At 44.2% G+C, this 23,987-nt stretch overlaps 1 protein-coding gene across 2 annotated transcripts in view; it reads left to right on the top strand.

The window, feature by feature from the left end:
* VSTM4 (V-set and transmembrane domain containing 4) overlaps positions 1-23,987 on the top strand; it is a 101,979-nt gene that overhangs the window by 37,629 nt on the left and 40,363 nt on the right. For both annotated transcript variants that reach the window (XM_081268834.1, XM_081268833.1), the window contains exons 3-5: positions 1,170-1,238; positions 9,134-9,241; positions 21,895-21,928. In XM_081268834.1, coding sequence (XP_081124960.1) covers positions 1,170-1,238; positions 9,134-9,241; positions 21,895-21,928 — 211 coding nt within the window. The remainder of the gene's footprint in view (positions 1-1,169; positions 1,239-9,133; positions 9,242-21,894; positions 21,929-23,987) is intronic.

The raw sequence follows: 23,987 nt of genomic DNA, 5'->3' as shown, positions 1-23,987 counted from the left end.
TTTGACTTCACTAGGTCTTTGTGCAGGTTTCCTTTTCTAGGCTCAGTTGAAAACCCAGTCATGCTAATTCAAAAAAGGGCAGTGTGGTTTAAGGATACAGAACTCATGGATTGCAAGGATCATGACATGTGGCTATTTACATTTAAATTCATTAAAATTAAGACAATTACAGCCAGGCCTACTGGCACACACCTATAATCCCAGCTACATAGGGGATCCAGGCAAGAGGATTGCAAGCTTGAGGCCAGCTCGGGCAATTGGAGGTGTTTCTTAATGATAGAGTGTTTGCCTAGCATGCGCAGGCCCTGGGTTTAACCCCCAGTATTGCAAAATTTTTTTTAAAAACTACAGATTCACTTCCTCAGTCATGCTAGCCACATTTAAGTACTCTGTAGACACATGTGGTCAGTAGCTACTCTATTGGACAGTACAGATACAGAAGGTCTCCACTGTCTCAGAAAGTTCTATTGGACAATAATCTCATTCCTTGATATTGTCTTTTTAATTTTTACCTGTGATGATGCCACTCCTATTCAACCTGTCCAAAATTCTAGGCTCCTTACTGTGATGTTCAGTTTTACTTATAACTCAATTCTGTTTCTGTGCCTGTGGAAAGCAGGCACAGTAAATTCAGTGATAACCACCAACTGAAAGAAGACAAAATAACCTCAAAATCAGAGACTCTTTGCTCTGGAGGGCTGTCTTGCATGGGGAGTGGTGCTTAGAACACTGACCTGGAGTCATTGCACAACTCTAGCCCCTGTATCTGGGAATACACTACATTTCAGAAAGAACTGCATTAAAATGGTGAAATAGTGTTTTAGTTCTTGGACTTCCCACCAGGATATTCTGTATTTAGCATGTGTATATGACAAATTGGGCTTTTATTGAGTTGCAATTTGGCTTGGTCATTGAATGACTTTTCAACACAACTTATTCACCTGTCTTGGTCCGGTGCTTTTCAGGTGTTTAGTGTAAGTCATTGTGCCTTTCCTTGTCTCTGAGTTGTGGCCATTAAAATGTGGTTTTTCCAGTGTGAAAATTATTTTATAAATTTAAGTGCTGGGTGTACCATAGCTATAGCATTATTTTTTGTGTATGTGTTACGGTGTCGGCCAGGACTGTGAGCTACTGTACTTCATTCATGCCGTTTCTTTTGTGTCTTCCAGTGATTTCCCTCAAAGCTTCTGAAGATTCATCTTTTGAGAAAAAGAAAGAAACCTGGGCATTTTTTGAAGGTAAATCTGACATCTTTATTATAAGTTGCAGCCTCACTTTTAGACAAGAATAAGAACGGATTCTAGTTTCTTAGTTTTGTCATATGGTCATGTTGTTTTCTTGGCCTAAACTTACTCAAGAGTGAGAGGAGAAGCCTTGATCATCCCAGTCTATAGGTTTGGAAAAAGTGGAAGATAAAGCACTACCTGCTTAATTTTTGTTTGATTGTTTTGCTTCTAGGTGATTTGAAGGAGGCATCTTCAAGTGATCTAAAAATGAAAAAGTAAATTTTATCTCAGGTTGTTAAGGAACTGAGTTTCTAGAAAGAATTTGAAAACCTAGTGAGTGGTTTTCCATCCATATTAGAATCACCAGGGGGTTTTTAAAACACTAATGCCTGGACCACATCGAGATTCTGACTTAAGTAGAACCTGTTAAAAGCTACCCAGATGATCCCAGTTGGGCCTTAGAAGTGGTTTCCAAAACACAGCAGTAGCATCACTTGGAATCTTGTTAGAGATGTACATCATTAGGCCATACCCTAGCTTATAGTCAAAACTCTGAGGTGGTACCCAGCATTGGGGTTTTAATAAGCCCTCTGGATGATTTGGACGCATACTCAGGTTTGCACTTTAGAGCAAGAGTTCTCAACAGGTGGTAATTTTGTCCCTCTGGGGGACATTTCTCAAAATCTAGAGACATCTTGGGTTGTCACAACTGTGGGGGTGCTACTGACACTGAATGGATGGAGGCCAGAGAAGATGTTAAGTAAATAGAAGACAGTCCTAGCATCAAAGAATCTGGCCCCAGATGTCAAGAGTACTGAGGCTGCAGAACCCTCCTTTCAAGAAGTATAGAGAAATTATTATCACAAAGTGACTGAGGATTATAACCATGAGCAATGAAAGTACGTACTTTGTAAGTTCTCAGGCAGAGCCTTTGATCATGGAGAGACTGGCTGATGATAAAAGAGGGTCAGACTTGGGGAGGATTATGTCTTGCAAAGGCATGGGATTTATTGATGAGGATCACCTAGCCAGAGGATCTAAGAAGAGGCATAAACCCAACTAGTGGGCGGCAGAAGGACGGTGACCTTATGGTGAGAGCACTTGGATTTGAACCCACTCTTCCAGTAACTAGTGATAAAACAATGCATGGAGGCAACTTCTGTTCTAGAAAAACAGAAATTTAATTATTTTTTTTTAAGAGAGAGAGAGAGAGAGAGAGAGAGAGAGAGAGAGAGAGAGAGAGAGAGAGAGAGAATCTTTAATATTCATCTTTTTAGTTATTGGCGGACACAACATCCTTGTTTGCATGTGGTGCTGAGGATCGAACCCGGGCCGCACGCATGCCAGGCGAGCGCGCCACCGCTTGAGCCACATCCCCAGCCCCCAGAAATTTAATTATTAACATCATTTTCAAACCATGAATTTGCAAACTCCTTATCCTAATGGTTTTCTAGAATTTTTTGTTTAGTTTTATAGGCATGCGTATTTCATTGCTTAGATTGAGCTTTACTCCAACAATGATTCTTTGTATCCCCTGAATTTTCTTCTGCACCTTTCAGAAGCTCCTTTTTCTTTATCTGATGACTTTTTTTTTTTCTAGAATATTATCCTGTTTCTTCCCTCAGTCTCTCATTCAGGAACTGCTTACTTAGAGATGAAAGTGACATTATTCTCCATAGAGTGAAATAGTAAAAAAAAAAAAAAAAAAAAAATTAAACTTTACCCTTTTTGTTGCAATTTAGTAAAATAGAAGCAGCCTAAATAATTTTTACCCCAAGTGTCTGGAGCTGCCCTGTGACCTGTGATGCATTTCAGTTTTGGAGATGAGGAATGTGACAGGGAAAACCCTGTGTATCATGAGATACTAAGAATCTTCTGGTGAGGCTCAGGGCTCCACCCCTAAGATTCTGATTATTACATTAGGAATGGGTGAAAGAATTTGCACTTTCTCAGGATCTGAGGTGGTTTTGATGCAAGTGGTTTGGAAGACTATGTTTTAAAAATAAGATGGTACCAGGACCAAGACCTCATGCATTTGGAAGGACTGCAGTGTTTAGCCTTGCCACACCTTGCAGCATAATCAGAATCTCTAAAACACTTAGCATAATTAGCAATCATTTGTAATTCATGTATAGCTATAGAATATCAGATTTTCTTCCAACCTAACCCTCTGCATGAAATCTGTAACGCAGTTTGTACTTTCTTCTCAGGAGAGAAAATCAAGTCCCTTTAGAAAGTTAGCACTGATGTCCTACGCATCATGCATGCCTCAGGGAGGCTGTTTACAAGCCTTCATTTCCTATGATTTCAGCAGCAGTAGTAGTAGCAGCAGCTGCTGCCGCAGCAGCAGCAGCAAAGTCCATGTGTTTTGCTTTTTTAACCTGCCACAGTTTTAGAGAGAGGTCAGGGGTGCAGTTGAAACTCCCTGGCTCAGGATCCCAGGCCTTTTGCCCTTTTGTTCCTGGATGGGAGAGCTTCAGTTTGGTTGTGGACGGATATCCATCCTCTTGGGGCCTAACTTGGCCTGGCTGTGTGCCTGCTGAACAAAACAAGCATTGATTGTCAGACCTCTTGATGAGATGCTGGAGTGAGTTAAAATCCCTCTGGGATATTGCTCAGGTATTTTGCCCTGAGCAAGATGGTATTACAGTATGCATTAAAGGAAAAGAAAAAGATGAAGGAGAAGAAGAAGAGGAAGTACACAGAGTTTTATTTCCAGAACTGCAATCTCATAGAGTCTTGCATTTGCCCTGAAAAATGTAAGCTACTGAATCTGATTTTCTTGATTTAGTGTTAGGGGGAGAGTGGGTTTCTTTGTGCTGAGGAATTCTGGGGCAGTGTGTTTCGAAGTTGTACTGAATATCTCTCCTGGCTTCCCAGGTAATAGGTACCATCCACCTTGCCCACCTTAGTTGGGTGCTGGCACACTGACATTGTTACCCCTGTCTCATCCTCCCTGCGGCACATGCAACCACTGTAGCCTACTGGCTGCACCATCTGTTTAGGAGAGGCCTGGGCATTTTCTTAAAATGGCCATAGTGTCTTAGGAAGTCCAATGGCAAAAGATAAAACTGGAAATGAATTCAGGACTATGACCCAAGTTTTGGAATTACTGTGAATTCAGGACTGTGACTCAAGTTTTGGAATTACTTGTTATGTTGGAAATTGAATCCAGGGTCTCATGAATGCTGGGCAAGCACTCTACCATTGAACCACACCCCCAGACCTAGGTGGCATTTTAAAAGCTGATTACAGAGTTGGTTAAATGCAGATGTTTTGTTAAATTTGAATCTGAAGGCTTAGCTTCAGCTGATGGATAAGTGTTGTTTGGCCAAATCTGAGGTTTGAAACTGTTGAGAGAACATTTATAATTAGAGAGCTTTTTATTTCATAAATAGTTAAAGGACAAGTTGGAAGACAGGGCAACATCAGGCCGACAATCCTGCCTGAGAACGGAGGCATGGCGCTGCTTTGCCCCAGCTGTCACTGGGAAATGTGGCCTTGGAATCTTATAAGTTTGTGACCCTGGCTTCAATGGCTGGTGGGGGGTGGGGGAAGGTTAGCCTTTGTAGTGAACACCAGGGGAGGGCAGTGGTGTCAGTATTTCGAGTAGAATCAGCAAGACGGTTTGTCTTTATGCAGCAAAAGGAATGATTGGAACAGAAGAAAAAAAAAATTAGAACTTCAGGAGAACCAGTTGCTTCTCAAGCCAGGACGCCCCAGGTATTCTGAATTTTTCTCCTTCTGGACAAGTGACAATTTTTAAAGTTCTTATAGCTTCAAGAACAGAACGAAAAGCAGCTATGACCACCCCAGTGAGTATAGACACCCCACATATGGGTGGATGGTGCCTGCTGGCCACCGTCCACAGCCCCTGGGGCCTGTGTGCTTGGCGGAGGAGCTGAGGCTTCCGGACTGGCCAGATGTTTTATGATTCTGTAGCCATGGCTGCCTGTGGAGAGCTAGTGCCTTTGTGGCACATTGAGGTGGCTGCAAGCAATCTGAAACTATAACTTGGGCCTGGAGCCCTTTGCCTCCTGCCTGGGTTGAGTGAGCCCCAGATGTGCACAGTATGCCGCTGCGTGAGGATCACAGTGTGATTCTCACCTGCAACCTGCTTCCACCTTATTTCCTACAGTCCCAAATCTAAGGAGAAAGGTCAGACAAGTAAGCAAGCTCCTGGTCAGGCTGCTCTGCTCCAGTGGCACAGAAAGGAAACGTTAGGAAGACAGTTTGTCTCACTGAAAGAAGAAACCCGAAGCCAGTTTGCCCTACCTTTTTGGTCCAGGGGGTTCACATCTCTGGAATTCCTTTGAGGTGGGTGTTGCAATCTCCTGCCTCAGTTCCATCTGGCTCTGCAAGGTGACCATGCTATTTACCATACATGGCTCTGCGTTTCTCTTCCTGAAACAGTTTGCTCAATGGTGTATGAATCATGGACTGGCCTTGGGGTCACTGTGTTCTGGCCGGTCCTGAGTCCTAATATCCTGTTGTGAATCCTGGCCTGTGAACTCTGTCCTTCAGTTTGTCATCGAGTGTTTTGTCCATAGTCCAAGTGTCCCATTGCTGAATTTTGAGTTGTTAAAATGGAGGCCTGAGTCTGTGTCCTGAATGACCACTCCACAGTTCTCCACCCTATTATCTATCAATCTCTCTATGGGAGACACAGGTGTCTCCATAAAAGGGCAGTTTTGATTTTAGTAATAGAAAAGAGCTTTCTTTATATCTGTGTTGAGCACCTCACATCCTAGTAATGCCATAACTTCTAATCTGGCTTCTGTCCCCTATCCCACTGATGTGGCTTTATTCCAGGACTTTCCCAGTAGCCTCTGGGTGGGAAAACCCAGAGGGTGTTTTCCAGGAGCACTTGATGCTATTATGGAGTTATTTCTTATTAGGCTTTATAATGCTTCTAGAACTTTCCCTCTAGTTCTCTGTTTCCATAACTGACTCTGGGTTCTTTTGTTGGAGACTTTTCCTTTAGTCACCCACCTGTCCAACTCCCTTAATATTAGTGTAGTTTCACCCTTCTCCTGAACTTGTCCTGTGCTGTTTCGACTTAACCGTTGTTCCTCGTCATCAGTGAAGAGTTGGTTCTGAGACTTCCCATCCCTCCCCTCTATTCCAAGGACACCGAAATCCATGGATTCCCAAGTCCCTTATATAAAATGTCATCATATTTCAATATAACCTACATACATCCTACTGTATACTTTAAATCTTTTCCAGATAACTTATAAAACTTAATATACTAGACAAATAGTTGTTGTGCTACAATGTCTAGGAGTATTGACAAGAAAAAAAAAGTCTGAACATGTTCAGTATAGTTGCAATTTTGTTTCTAAAATATTTTTGATACCATCTTAATTGAATCCATGGATATGGAAGCCACAGATATAGGGGGCAGACTGTATTTTATTTTTAGTCCAGACTTCTACATTGCCAGGGGAAAAAACCTACTTAAACTAGCTTAAGTAAAAATGCTGACCAGGAGTGGCAAGATGGCATCCCTGGATCGGGTGAAGGTACTGGTGTTGGGAGACTCAGGTGAGTGTCTAAACCCATCTCTGGGGCTCCCAACACTTTTCAGTTATCCATTACTCCTAACCTTTCACTGCTGTCCCCCAACTTCCTGGCTTTTCCTTCAGTAGCTGAGTTCCCTTTCGAAGCCTAAAGACTACACTTCGCAAAGGACTTTGCTCCATTCCACGAAGCCTCCTTGTCACTTGGGTGTGGGCTGAGGAGCTCAGGCCCTTATCTGTGGTCGCAGTTTTCCATGTCTGGCTTCCGAGTGATCCCTGCTTAAGACAATTGCTTTATTTAAAATAATCATAGTAATAATAATAATAATAACAATAACAACAACAACAACTTTTTGTCAATTGCTTTATTGAAAAAAGTGCGGTCACTAGTATTTTATTGGGAGCCATGTAAGGGTTCAGAAATCAGGACAGTGCCTTCAAGATATTTTGTTAAGTCAGATGTGCACCAAGAATGATACTGGCAAGCACTTTGGCATGTTAACTCATTTAATTCCTATATTAGTCCTTTGACCCCATTTTAAGGAGGGAAAAGGGAGTCCCAGAGTTGTATTTGCAACTGGTTTGAACCCAGGCGCTTAAACACATATAAGCAATGAAATAGTGAGTGGTAGATCTATTTCACGCTTAATCCAAAACTGGATTTTCATAGTCTCATTGAATCTTAATTGAAAAACCTGTTATGTTCTAAATGGTAGGAGATAGAGAAATGAAGACAAAGGCCACACTCAGAAGTGGCTGGGACTTGACTGCTAAGCCCAACTTAATCCTAGTGTTAAAATACTTCTTTTGACACCCTGGACATTTAAAAACTACTGTTGAAATCTGCACCATTTGCCACCACCCAACCCTGCAGCCTTACTATCTTTCCTACCATAATCTACAACTCTCCTTAAAAACTTGAATAAATGCTAATTGTGTTAAAAAAAATGCTGACCAGCACTAAGAAAATATGAGGATCTCATGGACTCCAAGGTAGAGGCTGCACTGGGCCTCCATGGGCCCTGTGCTGGGAAGGAGAGAGTTAAAATAACCTGAATGTCTAATTCTACCTCCCTCACCCTTCCCTTTCACTGACCATCATCCTGACCTGCATCTCCAGGCTCCCCTGGGAAGCCAATCACCTGCCACCTCTTCTACCTGCCACCCCCAGCACATTGGCCTTTACAGTTTAAGCACTTAACTATCAGCATCTCCATATCCCAAGGGCTTTGCAAAAGTGCGCTCCTGTTGACTTGGTAATTCCACTTCTGGGAACTTAAGTTTACGAGCATAATGTGAGAGATGCATTAAGGCTGAAGAATCATTTGTTATGGGGACAACAGGTAGAAACACTGAGTGGCCAACAGCAAATGATTTGGACATTTTCATTTTCCAAAGTGGTCGTACCATTTTATATTGCCATTGCCCAAGAACCAGTTTATCTGCACCCTTGCCAGTATTTTGTGTTATCACTATTTTTTCTTTGAACCATTGTGAACGGTGTATGGGATATCTCAATGGGGTTTCATTTTACATTTATTTAATGACCCAGGAAATTGAACATGTTCTCATGTGTTTATTTGCCAGTGTACTTCTCCTTGATGAAATGTCTTTGCATGTTTTATCCATTTTCCTTAAGAGGATTGTCATTCATATTTTACCGTTGAGCTTTAAGAGTCTTTTATATTGTAGATTCTAATCCTCTATTGGATATGCAGATTGCAACTATTTTCTCCCAGTCTGTAACTTTACTTTTGCTTCTGTACATATGGTTGTTTACAGAACAAGATTTTTCAGTGTTGATGAGTCAGGTTTTCTTTTCTTTTCTTTTTCTTTCTTTCCTTTTTCTTTTTGCAGTGCTGAGGATTGAACTCAGGGCCTCTCGGGCATGCTAGGCATCAGCTTTACCACTGAATTCTACCATCTACCTTCAACTTTTACTTATGTGAAGGGTACTTTAGGTGTCAAGTCTAAGAACTCTTTGCCTAGTCTTAGATCCTAAGGATTTTTCTCCTATGTTTTTTTCTATAAGTTTTCTAGTTTGCATTTTAATTTTAGGCTTGTGGTTCACTGTGAGTTAATTTTTATATAGCATGAGAGGTTAATTATAATTTTATTTTTTGCTAATTGCTCCAGTGCCATTTATTGAAAGGCTATCCTTCCCCCATTGAATGGTTTTTGCAGTTGTCCAAAATCAATTGAGTATACTTGTGTGGATCTCTTTCTGGGCTCTCTGCTCTGTTTCTTTGGTGTGTGTCCAGGCCTCTACCAATACCACACTTTACCTTGATTACTTTACTGTGGGAGTTTTAGAATTCCATTTTTTTAAAACTGATTTTGTGTGTTTCCCCTGATGACCACCCCGGATGTGTCCTTGCATTTCAGATCTCTACATGTATGCAGTCCTTGTGTGCTGTGTGGGGATCCTCAGCGTTCTGCTCTTCACTCTGGTCATTGTCTGGCAGTCTGTGTTTCACAAGAGGAAATCCAGAGGTAAGAAACCGATAAGATCATGTCTGGAACAGGCGGATACTCTGCCCACAAATAGGCACAAGATGCTGGGCAAAGTATCACCTTGGTAGAAAAATCATCCCGAGTCAGGATTATTTACCTATGACTGGTAAGCAAAGTAAGTGAGATGTGTTTCCCTTAGACACTGCTAAAATAAACTGTGGTCACTGCTGATGTGATTTAAATTCCCCTTTTCCTCAAATCCCTCCTCCTCCATTTCTGAGATCCCTAACTGCTCTCATACCATTCTCCTGGAAGAGGCTGTGTCATGGATGAGTCTGGGGTTGCATTAGGACTCTGCCTCTCCAGATTGAGTTTTTGGACACATTCCTAGATGATTTCTGAACTTGAGTTTCCTCGTTCATGACAGTGACTTGACAAGCCCTTTCTTGGATAGATAGTTCTTATGAGGGTTCACCTGGCAGACAGGTAGGACTTGCCTAGTCTCCCCATCTTTCTTTTCCTGTCCAACCTGAGTGTCCTTTCCTGCTGCCTTTCTTGTTCAACCCGTGACTGTTCTCTGAGTGTTCCCCACTCTTACCTCTTTCTCCCCCGAGAATTTCTAAAACAGCCAGGGAATGCTCACTCTCAGAATGAGCCATGGTAAAAGCTGGGCTCTCTGATTCCAGTTCCAAACACATTTCTTTACTTAGCATCCGAGAACATTCCCCGTCTTCCTCATCTGAGACATGGGAGTGTACCAGGTCTCATGGGCTTGTTCTAAGTCACAAAAGAAAAAGAGAAGAGAAGGAAGAGAGATGCTTGACATTTGTTGATAATTATACATAATGATCACTATTCATCCAGGCCATGGCTCTAGGAAGAGATTCAGTCGTTAGGGCGTGTGGAGGAGACCCTCACACAGAAAAACTGAGTGTATTTATAGAGGGAACACCCCCCCCCTCCAGAGGTGTAGGCAACGCTGAGGAGACACACCCAGGGACCAGCATCCACAGGAAGCTGTTTCTACCCTAGACCCCAAGAGGAAAGGGAAGGAGTTGTTCCAGGATTGTGCTGTCAGGATGTGTCATCCACAGGGGCCTTAGGAAGGAGACTCAACCACGAGCCAGCAGTAGGAGAAGGCCAGGGTGGTGCATTTCTTAGCCTTTCTTCTCCCCTGTTGGACTCTCTGGCTGCTGTGTCCCCATGGTGTGGCCAAGCAGAAGGACAAGGGAGGGAGCTCCAATGAGAAGGTCAGCCTCCAGAGGCTGAGCAAGGATGGGTGGGGATTGCAGAGACAGCAGAGAACACCCATACACTCTGCTCCCAATCATGGCATGAGGGCTGTAGCCCTGATCTCTCTCCTCTGGTGTTGGTACCCTTGACACCAGTTTTGTATGTGCTGTCCTCCAAAGCCACCCTCCTTCATGGTGTCTGCCACCATATGAGTGGCACCTGAGCATTTCTCTTGTTTTCAACCCTTGACTGCTCCCCTGAGCTCATGACACATGTGGTGCATGGGTGTTGGCATTTACATCTCTTCCAGAGGACACAGTGTAAGGCAGGGGCCATGCACATGACCCGTTCTCCTTGGAATTTGGCCCATGACAGATGCACAACAAATGGTGGACAAATGGGTTTGTTTCCCAGATGCCCTGCTCTCAACTGTTGGAATTTGGAAGCCACATAAGTTCTCAAGCCAGCTGTGTTCTAAGGGAGCTCTGCTAGGGCTTGGATATAATAAAGCCTGACTTGTCCTAAGTTCCAGGCCCTGTGGGGCCTGAAGCAGGGCCAGGGAAATAAAGCAAGACATTCAGGATTCTCATGCAGAGAATCGGGATTCCAGCTGTCGTGACCTCTAGCCCCAGGGTGGGCTCCACACAGCCTTGTTTGCACCTGTGCAGAACATCTAACAGCCCAAGTCAGCTGTTTGGAGTTATCTGACCACCTGCCATAGTCTGGGCACCTGACTTGACTCCTCCATGCCCTGTGTGACAGCCTGCATGGCTCCCATGTGACAGAGAGGACAGACAAGGAGGTTGATAAAGTCCTGACCCAGGAATGGTGGCCCATTCCTGTGATGAGGCCCACATCCTCAACCCAAGCCTTCCACATTTTTATTCAAGAAAACCTCAGCTCTTTGGAGGCTGACCATTGCTGAGGAATTTTCCTTTGGCCTTCCATTGCAATTGTTGCTGAAATTCTTTTCAAACAGCTCCACTTGGCTCCTGCAGCTCCTGGCAGCTTGACTTCAGCCTGATATGAACCCTTGTCAGCGGCCTCAGGCTGATACTCTGTAGCCCAGGCAGGGCAGGTTCTGCTGGCCAAGGGCCTCTGAGCCTCGCACACTCAACTGCATTGTAGACCAAAGGCAGAGAGCTATGCATTATATCTTGGGTATTCCCTTTAACTGGACCCAGGAGCCTTAGAGCAGCAGTTAACCTTCCTGAGTAGATCAGGTACCTGCTCAAAGCCAGACTTTAATGTCTGGAGCAGGCCTGAGAACCTGAATTTCTTTTTAAAAGCATTTTGATTGGCACATTATAATTATCATGATAGTGGGATTCATTGTGACATATTTGTATGTGCTCCTTTTCTAACCAGCTTTGCTTACAGCCTTACAGCCAGGTCTTCTTTTTTTTTTTTTTTTTTTTAAAGAGAGAGTGAGAGAGGAGAGAGAGAGAGAGAGAGAGAGAGAGAGAGAGAGAGAGAGAGAGAGAGAATTTTTAATATTTATTTTTTAGTTCTCGGAGGACACAACATCTTTGTTGGTATGTGGTGCTGAGGATCGAACCCGGGTCGCACACATGCCAGGCGAGCGTGCTACCGCTTGAGCCACATCCCCAGCCCAGAGCCAGGTCTTCTTAAGTCAAGCCCACTCAGCACCCCTTTTACAATAAATATTTTTTCATGATCCTGCTACTATTTTTAAATGAACTTTGGTCCACAATGCATTTTGGTGTGCGAGGCTCAGAGGCCCTCTATGAAATCTGGACTGGGCTCTATTAGGCTATTCTATTGGAGCTGGGATCATTAATATCAGTTTAATGCTCTACAATCAAAGGAGAATTCAGAGGAAAGTAATTTATAATACAGCAAAACGAATTTTAGTATTGTACCCATTCTTTTGATAAGTTTGAATTTCAGAGAAGATAGGAAACCTTTATATTTGACCCTTGAAATAAAGTTTACATAAACTATGTGTGTATGTATGAAGACTCCATATGCACGTGACAGGGACAAGTATGGACAGACACAGATATGCCTTCAAATCTAGGAGTGGTACTGCTCGTAAAACTCCAAGTGTTAGTAAGTTTTCAAATAAAAAATGCATTCTTAACTTGGTTCTCACACCCTTGAAATAATCATCATATATTAAAATGAAGCAGAAAAATATAGACCTCATGTTTTTCATGTAAAACAGCCTTAGATCCAGGCTCTCATGAAGAGTTTTGTTTTTTCTCTTTGTGAATGTCAGGAAGGTTATTTCCAGTCAAGCAGGACAAATCTTCATTTGTAAACTGTCCTGTATATTGCCGGATGTCCTGAAGCCCTGCCTTCTACCTACCAATTTTCAAGTGTTATCGCCCATGAATGAAATAATTAGAAATTTCAGATTATCTCTGGGGGTGGACTATTCTCCCCAAAATCATGTCCACTGAGTAGATTCCTCATAGGTCTGATGCTCTGTCCACTGAGCTGGAAGAAGCAAGACCTCTAGGAATCCGGGGACAGGTCCTGCCAAGGGACTCATGGTGCCAGAAGGACACTGTCTTTATGTGGGTCTGCTTCTGTTCTATTGCTGTTTCTGGGGGTAAGTTATTTTATCAAATCCCCATTTCCATGCAGAGCAATGGTGAATTTCCCCAGTATAGTTCAGAATACCAAACCCATCCTACTTGGATACAAACCCTGACCTTTCCCCCACAGGAGCTCAGCAGACACTACTCTCCCAGAGCCCTGTCATGCTGCAGGTGGGTTGGAGAGCATTCATTTGCCTATAAGGTACTCAGGAAAGCAGACCCAGGCTCAGAGTCAGTGGTATTCCAAAGGCAGATAGGTGGGCAGTGAGGACCACTTCCATTGGAAGCTCCCCAGCGTCCAATGAGGCCTGGATTGTAGGACTCTAGGAAGAGTTCTTGATATTTAATAACAGAAATGATGTGATGGGACACACAGAATCTGATGAACATGGTCTTGTTTTAAGTTGGTCACAGACATCTCTTCTGAATCTGGAGATGTGACTAAGAACAGTTGCATTTCCTGTCATTAAGTGGACTCTCACCCAGAGATCACACAGAGCAAATCCTAAAATGTTTGAGGTACCTACTGCTTGTAGAAAAAATCACCCCAAAAGTAGTGGTCCAAAACAACGTTTATTTCTGAAATCTGGGCTGGGCTCTATTAGGCTCTTCTATTGGAGCTGGGATCCTTAATATCTGGAATTTGCCCCGGATTGAGATCCAGGGTGGAGTCTCAGCCCTGGGGATCCATCTAAGAGAGAAGGGCTAGAGGAGACAAAAGACTTTGCAACATCTCTCTCTTCCTGTGGTCTCACCAGCACAGTATCCAAAGCCCCCTGCTTGATAACTCTAGTCTCCAAGAATGTGCCTCAACTGTCACTCTTACATTCTAATGGTTAAAGCAAGTCCCCAGGGTAGCCTTGTCTCAGGGGCAGAGAAGAGTGGCAAGGAATTTGTGATCATTTCTAAACAACTGTTTAAAGCAAATTGCATTGCTCTCTTTCCCCACTACCCAACTGGAACAAGGGAAGGCTTTCACCCCTGCCTTGGGGCAGAGGAAGGGTGCAGCCCAGTCACCAGAGGTGGCTGGGACATAATCATGACCTCAATGAGACCTGAGGACTGTGGTGCCAGGCTATTTCCCTGGTAACCAGTTGGGTCCTGAAGAGCAGGCACCATGTGGCTAAGCAGGGAAGGGTCGAGTGGGGGTGGGGAGGGCTGTGAGTCCAACACTGCAGGTTCCAGCCAGTGTCAGAGTAAGAGCAGGGACAAGCACATCCCAGAGGTCAGCCCAGGAGGTTGCTTCTGTAATGGGTCTCTTACTGGGGGCAGTCAAACATTTGTGGACCAGTCCACGCATGTCCACATGACCAAAGGATCCCCAGAAATGACATTACTAAAGAACAGTGTGACCCTTACAACTCAAATAGAGCCTATTCTCATACTTAATACACCACACTATAAGAAACTTGCATCATTTTAATCCAAACTAGAAATATACTTTAAGGGTTGTTTTAAGGAGGGCTGAGTCTTGATGGAGTCTAGGTTTTTCGTGTGGAGGTGCGTTGGCTGATGCCGAAGTCTGGCTGGGCACAGAATCATGAGCCACTCAAGCAGGAACAAAACTTTATTTTTGAAAATGCCGCCAATACCCCGTACACGCCCGGCAAGCAAGCTGGTCCACCCAAGCGGTCGGGTCTACCGGAACCTGAGCCCAGGACCTCCCCCGGAATTCCCTCCTACTATCCTTCCCCAACCAATGGGAACTCTCCAGGAGTCCCGTAACATGAGTCCCGTAGCAGGCCAAGGTGAACAGCAGGAGTCCAATTTCCATATGAGTGTAAATCTTAACATAATCATATCATCTCAATGGCTAGCTGGCGTCACCTTACAACCAAAAAGTGCCATGCATCATATTATTTGGTTGTGGCTCCTAGCAGGCTGAGCCTCCACATTTTGCCCGAAAATAGGAAAGCCAGCCTCTCTTGCCTGATGAGGGCTACAAAGCATCTAGTTTTCTAGGCTGCTCTCACCCTGGACAGAAGAGCTGAGGCCAGTACCTGTTCTTTGGTTCCTGTAGCAATATCTGTGTAGAGAGAAGACATTAGAGTAGCTGGCCCCATTCCTGATGTGAGCCCTCAAGGGACTCTGAGATAAATAAGCCCATCCCAAAAGCCAGGGGCCCACAGGACAGCCCTCTTGGTTCTCAGCCTTTCTGCTGCTCTGTCCTCACCCTGGCCTGTGCTGCTTCCTTTCTTAAGCTTCAGCCTTCCAGTTAACTCATCTGGAGTTAATTGCACCCATGTGTTGCTGGACAAGCACAAACATGTTTTCCACTTCCTCTCCTGAGTGGCAAATCTCCATCCCTGCTTTTTGTTAATGCCAGCAGTGCCCAGAATCTCGTCGCAGGGCTATTGAAGCAGAGTCACCCTGGAAAACACCCATCTTGGTGGCCCACAGCTGAGCCCTGAAGTATTCCAGTGGTTCCTAACTTTCCAAACATCTTTCATGGCTCAAAATTCAATCTTGATTTGCTGCCTTGGGGTGACCCCAACAATCCCTCAGCCTTCCATGTCTGAGTTTTTAGAAGTACAGTCTTTAAGGCGCACAGGAACCAAGTGGAGAAGAGGAATAGCCTGCACTTTTTAATTGTACTAAGCAGTGTGAGCTCTGGTTGTTTAGACTGGATTTCCCCAAGGCTTGTTAAATACCCATTCCTCCCTGTTTGTAAGCTGTAGCTTCTCTGGCTCCTGCTGTGGACAAGTTGAAGGCCTGTTGTCTTTTCTTCCAGAGATACAAGAAAGAGGGAGCTGGGGCCCATGTCCCACTGATAGCCAGACAGGGGGATGGGAGGGAGACGCAAAGGACAGAATTGGATGGCTGGGGATGGTAGGGAACTGGAGGATGGGGTCATCACCCCAGGCCTAGAGGGAGCTGAAGGGTCATCTGCCTAGAAACAGAGGTACCTGTATAACCCTCTTTTCCTTCAATGTAAGGCAGAAGGCTTTTCTGGCTCTCTCATTTGGCCCACTGACTCCAACAAAAGAGAGGCCATGTTTCCTTTGTGGGTTTCATGAGCTTTCCCTGGAGTCTCGTAAAAAGAATCCTGGACTTAGAGCTTAGATCTGAGTTCCTTTATTTACAAAGCAGATATTGCAAAACCCCAAATAAATTATGTTCTGAGTAGTTAAGTCTCCTGACTAGGAGACTAGGGATGAACATTTTTTCTTGGGTCTATGGGAGGTGCCTTTCAGTGTTCTGTGTGGCCTCCAGTCCTAGCTGTGGGCAGCTCCAGGGATGCCTGGGCTCACCTTGCCTGGTCACATGCCTTCATTTGTCAGCCCGGCAGCTGGGTTAGCCATCCTGCTCCCATCTCAAGCAAGCCCTTTGCAGGCTTTCTCAGTAGACATACACCTTGAGCCATAAATGTAATCGGACGTTTTCAGAGTAGTCACATTAAAAAGGTGAGAAGAAACAGGTGAACAGGTGAAATTAATTTAGTATTTCTTATTTAACCCACTATATCCAAATATCATTTCAACAAGATTAATATATAAAGATTATGAATGAGGCTGCCTTCCTTCCTTCCTTCCTTCCTTCCTTCCTTCCTTCCTTCCTTCCTTCCTTCCTTCCTTCCTTCCTAATTCTGAGGCATCAGAATCCAGGGTGATTACACACTTTTGGCACATCCCATTTTGGTCTTGTCCCATTTTGAGCCCCCTGAGGCTGCTGACCACTGTGAGACCACCTGACTCCACAAAGGCAACTTTGTACACAGAGCTTTTCTTTTTATGAATGTGGCCATTAAATGGCTCTTAGTACCAAACAAACAGGAGGTGGAGAGCTTGGTTCTTCTCAGCTTCCCACTTGTGACCAAGAGAGGTGGCCCTTTCCTTGTAATGGTGCTGGCCTGGCAGGGCTGGCAGGGCAGGGCTGCTTCCTATAGGGCATGGGGTTTTGGACTGGCATGGGGAGGGCTCAGGGGCTTGTGTGTGGGAAGGGGTGCCCCTGTCCTGTGGGTCTCTCCAAGAAAACACAGACAGGGGCCATAGGCTGGCCTCAAGTACTAGTGGTGCTTTCCGAGGCTGCAGGGCTCCCTGCTTGTTCTGGGGCCGCAGATGAAGGAAGAGATCTCTGCAAAAGTTCCTGGGCACTTACTGTCTGGGAAGAACTAAAACCCCATGGTGGAGCTGCCATGGTCCTTTCTATGAGTGGAGAACCCTCCGAGAATAGAACAGAAGCTTCCATGGGTTCTATCACAGGGTCTGTGCAAGTCTTGGGAGTCTGAGGCATTGCAAGGGAGTTGGAAGGAATGAGAAGAGGTCAGCCACACTGTGGAGGTCCAAACACTGCTACAGGGGTTGGCAAAATAGGGTGCATGACTCCCTTGACCCTAAGTCATCCAACTCAGATTGGCAGTGGTGATAGGGACAGGCCTAGATGGGAGAGCCACAGCCTTCAGGTTGGACAAGCCCTCTGGGAAGCTTGGGGTGGGAGGTATGAGGGTGTGGTCTCAGTTGAGAGGGAGGAGTTAGGGCAGGGGTTGGCAGGAGGGGCCAGAGCTTGGTGTTTCTTATTAGAAGATATAAGAAAATACAGCCTTTCTTTTAGAATCTTCAAAGTCTCCAAATTCATAAGTTCACTATTGCAAAGGAACCAGGTCCTGAGTTTGAGTCTTTGTGCAGCGGGTTGCCTGGCATGGTGCTGAAGCCTCCAGGTGAAGTGTACTGGCAGCCAGCTGTGGCCTGTGGGAGGGGCTGGCTCCATCATCCCTGTACTGCCTTCCTTCTCTTCCAGGTCTCACTCCTTCACTCCCAAGTGCAAGTCCCAGGATCTTCTGCCATAAACTCCTGGCACTTGAATCATTGCTTTGGTCTCTGCTTCCAAAGGGTCCAAGCCAAGCTAGGGTCACACCATCCTGTAATGAGCACTGAAGACACTATGCACGTTCAAGGGAAAGTCTGTGTGCATCCACTTTTTCAGGAGCCTGTAAGTCTCACCTCTGGTGTTCAGAATCAATTCTGGTCCTATGGGTGGTCCCTCTTCACAATGGAAGCATTGACCCTGCACACACTAGGCTGAGACTTCACACCCATTGACTGGCAAATTGGCCAGGCGTGCATTTTCTAGATCCTGGCACTGCCTGCTCTCCTGGACTTGGGCCCCTGGACCTCCTTAGCCCACATACCCATGGGAGTCTCCCTAGCCACTCTCCTGCTCCTCCAATTCCTGGCCTTCATGTTGCTTACCTCCCTGCTGTTGAACAGGTCAGCTTCTACTATTCTCTTGGATGCCAGACCAGCCCTGCTCCACTTCAGTTGTGGACAATGGCCAGATCACATTTCCTGGAAGACTCAGTGTCTCCTTCTGCAGGAACCTGAATGCTCACTGCCCAATTTCTCTAAGAATGGTGCAGAGTAGTTACAAAATGGCGCCAAAGTCAGGCTGCTCAACTGTGCTGCTTCTCAGCTGCTTCAGTGTGCTCAGGCTGCCATCATAAAGATCCCAGACTGGGGCTCACACAGCAGACACATATGGTCTCATAGTTCTGGAGGCTGGAGGTGGAGTTCAATATCAAGGTGTTGGCTGGCTTAGTTTCTCCTGAGATCTCTCTCCTTGGCTTGCAGTGGTGTCTTCTTCCTGTCTTCACATGGTTGTCCTCCTCAGTGTGTGGGTTTTTTGATCTCCTCTTATAAGGTCACCAGTCATGTTGTGCCACATCCTGCACCACCAAACTCGCAGTACAGGCAAGGGGCGATGGGGGATTAGAAAAGAAAGACTCACACATGCAGATTGTGAAGGAAAAGAGCTGGGATCAGGTGGAGCACTGCTCTCTGAGGGAGAAGCAGATCTAAAGAGTTATGCCAACAAGCTTTATATATATATATATATATCTCATTATCAGGTTAAAGACTATGTGAGCATTATTCTTTATACTCCGGTAAATTACAGAACTAGAAACATCTATGTAGCTTTGCCACAGTTGCAATGTGCAATGTCAGGAGCTTTGTGTAGTGCTCAAGGAGGGCCATTGTTTAAGGTTACTGTTAAGCAGACAGGCTCAGGTGCAGCAGAGATGGTGAAACATTGTGGTTGTCTAGCATGAGAATTCCTCTATCCCATATGTGCCTGAGATCAAAGTCGAGCTGATAAGACTCTTGCACAGAGTCTCTTCAGGTGGGGCATTACCATAGCAGCAAGGCATCCTGTACCCTTGGATAGAAACACTTCTAGGAAGCAGGTTTGCCACATCCATGAGGTCATCAATGTCCCCCAATCTCAGTCACTGCTCTCCCATTCTCTGCTCTCAATGTTGGATTAGGGTACATCCTATTGGCCTCATTTTAACTGAATTTCCTCTTTAAAGGGAATTTAAACAAACATAGTCACAGTCACAGTCTGAAATACTAGGGTTTAGGACTTCAACATATGAATTTTGGAGGGAATAATTAGGTGTGTGACCTTGGTTGAGGTCATTAACCTTTCTGTGTCCTCCATTGTAACACAGCAGTGAAGATAAGTTTATCGTGAATATTAAATTAGAGTATAAAATTGTGGTCTTCAAATACTTTTGCCTGAATAGTTTCTAAAATAATTCACAAAACTAAGTAACTCTTGATCTTTTTTTTGTTGATATCAAAACTTTTCATCACAAATGTGAATTATTGCAATGGATGTGATTTCCAGAACACTGCAAATGCTAACATCCTAAAATTAAATGGTCACACCTGTATTTTAGACTTAAATGTCTTGTGGTTAATTACCATGATCATTTATGACCATTTATTTAAAAAATATTTATTAGAAAAGAGAGAAGCCAAGTGTGGTGGTGCAATCTTTTAATCCCAGCGGCTCTGGAGGCTGAGACAGGAGTATTTTGAGTTTAAAGCCAGCCTCAGCAAAAGTGAGATAATAAGTAATTCAGTGAGACCCTGTATCTAAATAAAATACAAAATAGTGCTGGGGATATGGCTCAGTGGTTGAGTGCCCTTGAGTTCAATTCCTGGTACCAATAAATAAATGAGAGAGAGAGAGAGAGAGAGAGAGAGAGAGAGCGCACACACATAAACATGCTTTAACTGTTGGAAAGTTCATATTCTTCATATTGGGATATTGGGATCAGCTTATTTCATTTAGCATGATGGTCTCCAGATCATCCATTTACTGTGAATGTCATAAAGTCATTTTCTTTATGGCTGAGTAATATTCCATTGTGTATATATACCGAATTTACTTATCCATTCATCTGCTGAAGAGCACCTGTGTTGGCTCCATAGCACAGCCCTTGTGAATCGTGCTGCTATGTGGAAGCTAAACCACACACACACACACACACACACACACACACACCAAAAAAAAAAGAGGTGCAGGGGGTGGGGAAGAAGAGAAGTTCAGTAGACTAGACAAAGGGAAATGAAGGGAAGAGAGGGGGAATAAGAATAGGAAAGACAGTGGAATGAATCTGACATAATATTCCTCAATGTTTATTGGAAGCAAAATATTGGAAATGTGCAGCCCTGTCTTGTGGAAGGGTTGGCTACCTGGTCGAGAGGTACTCACTTTCTCAACACTGACATCATCTCTTGTTTTTGCCTACTGGCATTTCCCCCTAGGGAAGGTCTCCTAATATTATCTTGACGAATGAAAAGTTTGCCTTGGTTTTATAAAATAGAAAACAGTGACATCATGACAGGGGAGGGAAAGAATACAGATCTGAAGTAAATGGCACATTGTTTTGCTTGAAAGAATAACGTGGAAGTTGAAGATCCAGAAATTGGTTTCCTTCAAACTGTCCTACATGAGAGTGATTTGGGGTATGAAAACCCTAGACTGAAGACCACTGGTCCATATAAATACTCTTAGATATAGTGCTACAAATATGGGAATTATTTAATACATGCCATGGTTGCTCTTATTGTTGCATCTATAAATTATCCAGCATTCAGTAGTTACTCAGTAAATGGAGTGGAGGAAGAATCTGGGTGCTGGTCAGGAGTTGGACAAGATAAAGCTATACAGACATCTGTGAAGCTGAAGGTCTCCCAGCCAGCAATGAAACCTGCATTGGTTACTCCAAATTTAACAATTTCATGCAAGTGTTGTATTTGCTCACAGTTCCGAAGGTCAGCAATTTGGGCTGGGCCCAGCTGAGCAGTTCTTCTGGTCTTAAGTGGAGACACTTGGCCAGTAACAATCTACTAGTGGAGCAGCCGGGGCAGGTTACTTTGGGACCTCAGCTTGGATGACCAATGTCTGCTCCATGCTGTCCCATCTTCTAGTGGGCTGACAAGACTTCCTCAGGAGGTATCAGAAGAGTTCCCTGCAACAAGAGAGTAGACTCCACAGCCAAAGGCCATTGATCTTCTGCACTTGGGACCCATTGACTGATGTTCCCTTGGCCCAAGCAGCTCATGTGGCCAAGCCAGAGTCAGCATTATACTAGGTGTGGACAGACACAGGGAGGCGTGATTCCCTAGGACCATGGATGTGACCCTTCAACACAACCCAGGATTCCCCTGGCTGTTCCAACTTTCCTTCTATGTGGAGGAAATTCAGTTATAGGCCTTGAATTTGACCCTTGTTTCATTAAGTTCCTAGGTATTCTTATTTTTCCTCTGCAGCCAGAATCATCTAGTTTTCTCCAAAGAGACCTGCTATAGAAGGATGTCTTGCTCCAAGACTGGTTTCCCAAGGGCCTCTTTTGAGTCTGAGAAGAGCATTAATCAGAGAATGCTCACCCATTTTATCACATATTAGGAGCTTTTAAGTGGAGACCAGCTGTCTCATCCGATCTCAGGAAAGCTGGTGTAGTATAGAGACCTGAGCAAGGCTTGGGTCCCTGCGTTTCAGGTAATTCCTGAAGTATGTGTGTGTGTGTGTGTGTGTGTGTGTGTGTGTGTGTGTGTGTTTGTGTGTGTATTATTTACCTCTCTCTTCTTTTTTGTTTCACAGTGAGACATTATTTGGTGAAATGTCCTCAGAACAGGTAGGAATATTTTCTTCTTTTTTTCAAATGAAACTCTGCTATTGTACTTTTTTTGTTGTTATGACTAAGAAACCAGTTAAATATCTATTTTACCTAGCGGTCTACATGTAAGTGTATAAATAAGCCCTTTAACGATGTGTGTTCTGCATGTGTTTGCATGTTGGAAGATTTCACAATCTGATTATCTCCCCTGGAGGGTCCAGATAGCATTCGACTCATGCTGGCCCAACCCGCACGCTGGAGGAAGCTTGGAGTGTGCAGGTCTGCACCCCTGTTTAGGAGGGGACTCGCAGTTGATCAAAACCATGTTGGTACCTTCTGACCACAGATGCTCCTAATGTCCTTGGACCAGTGTCATCTCTGCCCCACTTTTACCTGGTGGGACACACCTCATAGGTAGTTGTGAGAAGATATTTGCAAACTCATATCATTTAAAATTTGGGGGCTTCTAATCCAGACAAGATAGCATAGGTCAATTTTTCCTGCTCTTCTCTGGAAAGCACATCTATAAACTCTGGAAATAACAAGAGAAAACCCAAGGAGGACTTGGGGAGGTAGTCAGAAGGTCCCTGGTCTGGGGAATTACAAAGTTGCAGAGCATCTTATAATCTTATATCTTCTCCATTCAACAGAAGAAGGGGACTAGACCCATTTTTTTTTTTTTATTCCCAGCCTAGTGACAGAAAGCACCCAGGTAAGCTCATTCCTTCCCTGTATCTAATGGGCATTTCTCTGACAAGCTCAGCTGATCCCTACACCCCAGCAAGGGGCACAGGTTGGGAGCCCCTCCCAATAACAATAAGCATCAAGATAGGGGTTCTTCTTTCCATAGACCTGAGACTCCCCTCCCCAGATGACATCAGGGCTGGAGGAAAGCACTGGAAAGAGGAACCCAGGCCCAATAAGAAGCCCAGCTAGGAAGTTTCTTCTTCTCCATGGGCCCGAGTCTTCCCCCACCCACCAAGAGACATCCAGCTCCATCAAGGGAACCCCCTCCCACTTGGGCAGCCCCCAAATAATCCAAACAGGTTAAAATAAGATTGTAAAGGCGCTGAAGGTGAAATGAACTTCTTGGCCTGCAGAAGTTGGCCAAGATCGTGTGATAACCTAAACAGGGCGACAGCCTGCAAAAAAATACAAGATTTAAATAGAACCCAGAACCTCTCAATAGGATTCTTCCCCAAATCACTCGTCACACTGAAAACCACAAACATGATGGCTTGAACAAGAAAAGATCATTGACTAGGTCAACACAGAGATGAATCAGGGGTTGGTATTGAACTGACAAGGATTTTAAAGGCATCATCAAAAAGTGATAGGAAATTACAACATCTCTTAAAACAAATGGCAGAATAGAAAAGCTCAGCCAATACAGAGAAATTATTTAAAAATGGAAATTGTGTGATTTAAAAATATAATAATAGAAATAAAATTCTTATTGAATGAGAATTTTAAAATCCTTACAATGGTAGTGTGGAGATGTCAGTGGAGAGCTGTGAACTGGAGGACAGATCAGTAGGGTTCAACTGTCTGAATCACAGAGAGAAAATAGACTAAAGGAGAACAAGCAAAGTACAGTCCTCAAGGACCTAGGGGACAAAAGACCTGACATTCTGAATGTCACTGGAGTTCCAGAACTAGAGGAGGAAGAGTGTGGAGTAAAAAGAGAATTGGGGGAAATAATGGCTGAAAACTTCTCGAGTGTGGCAAAGGAAAAGACTTCAGGATTTAAGTGAGTGCCAAGCAGGATAAACCTGATATAACCCACGTGGAGACACAGCAGAGGCCAGCAGAAGATGATTTGCATGTCAGTGCATTTATTCTCTGAATCCTTGCAGACCAGAAATAAATGGTGCATTTCTTAAATATTGAAAGAACAGAACAGTCAGCCACAAACAACCAAAATAATTTGTAACTAGCAGACTTTCTAGCAACTAATAAAAAAATTTTAAAAAAATAATAAAAAATAAATAAAATAAGGATGAAAAAAATTTTTTGAGAAAAAAACTGGGGAGCATCAGGAAGGAAGAAGGAATGACAGAAAGAGCTGGTACATACA

The sequence above is a fragment of the Spermophilus citellus genome, assembly GCF_964194105.1.
Source record: "Spermophilus citellus genome assembly, chromosome: 15".
In the NCBI taxonomy this organism is placed as follows: domain Eukaryota; kingdom Metazoa; phylum Chordata; class Mammalia; order Rodentia; family Sciuridae; genus Spermophilus; species Spermophilus citellus.
Note: the sequence above shows the minus strand (reverse complement) of the source record. Positions and strands in the feature narration are given on the sequence as shown.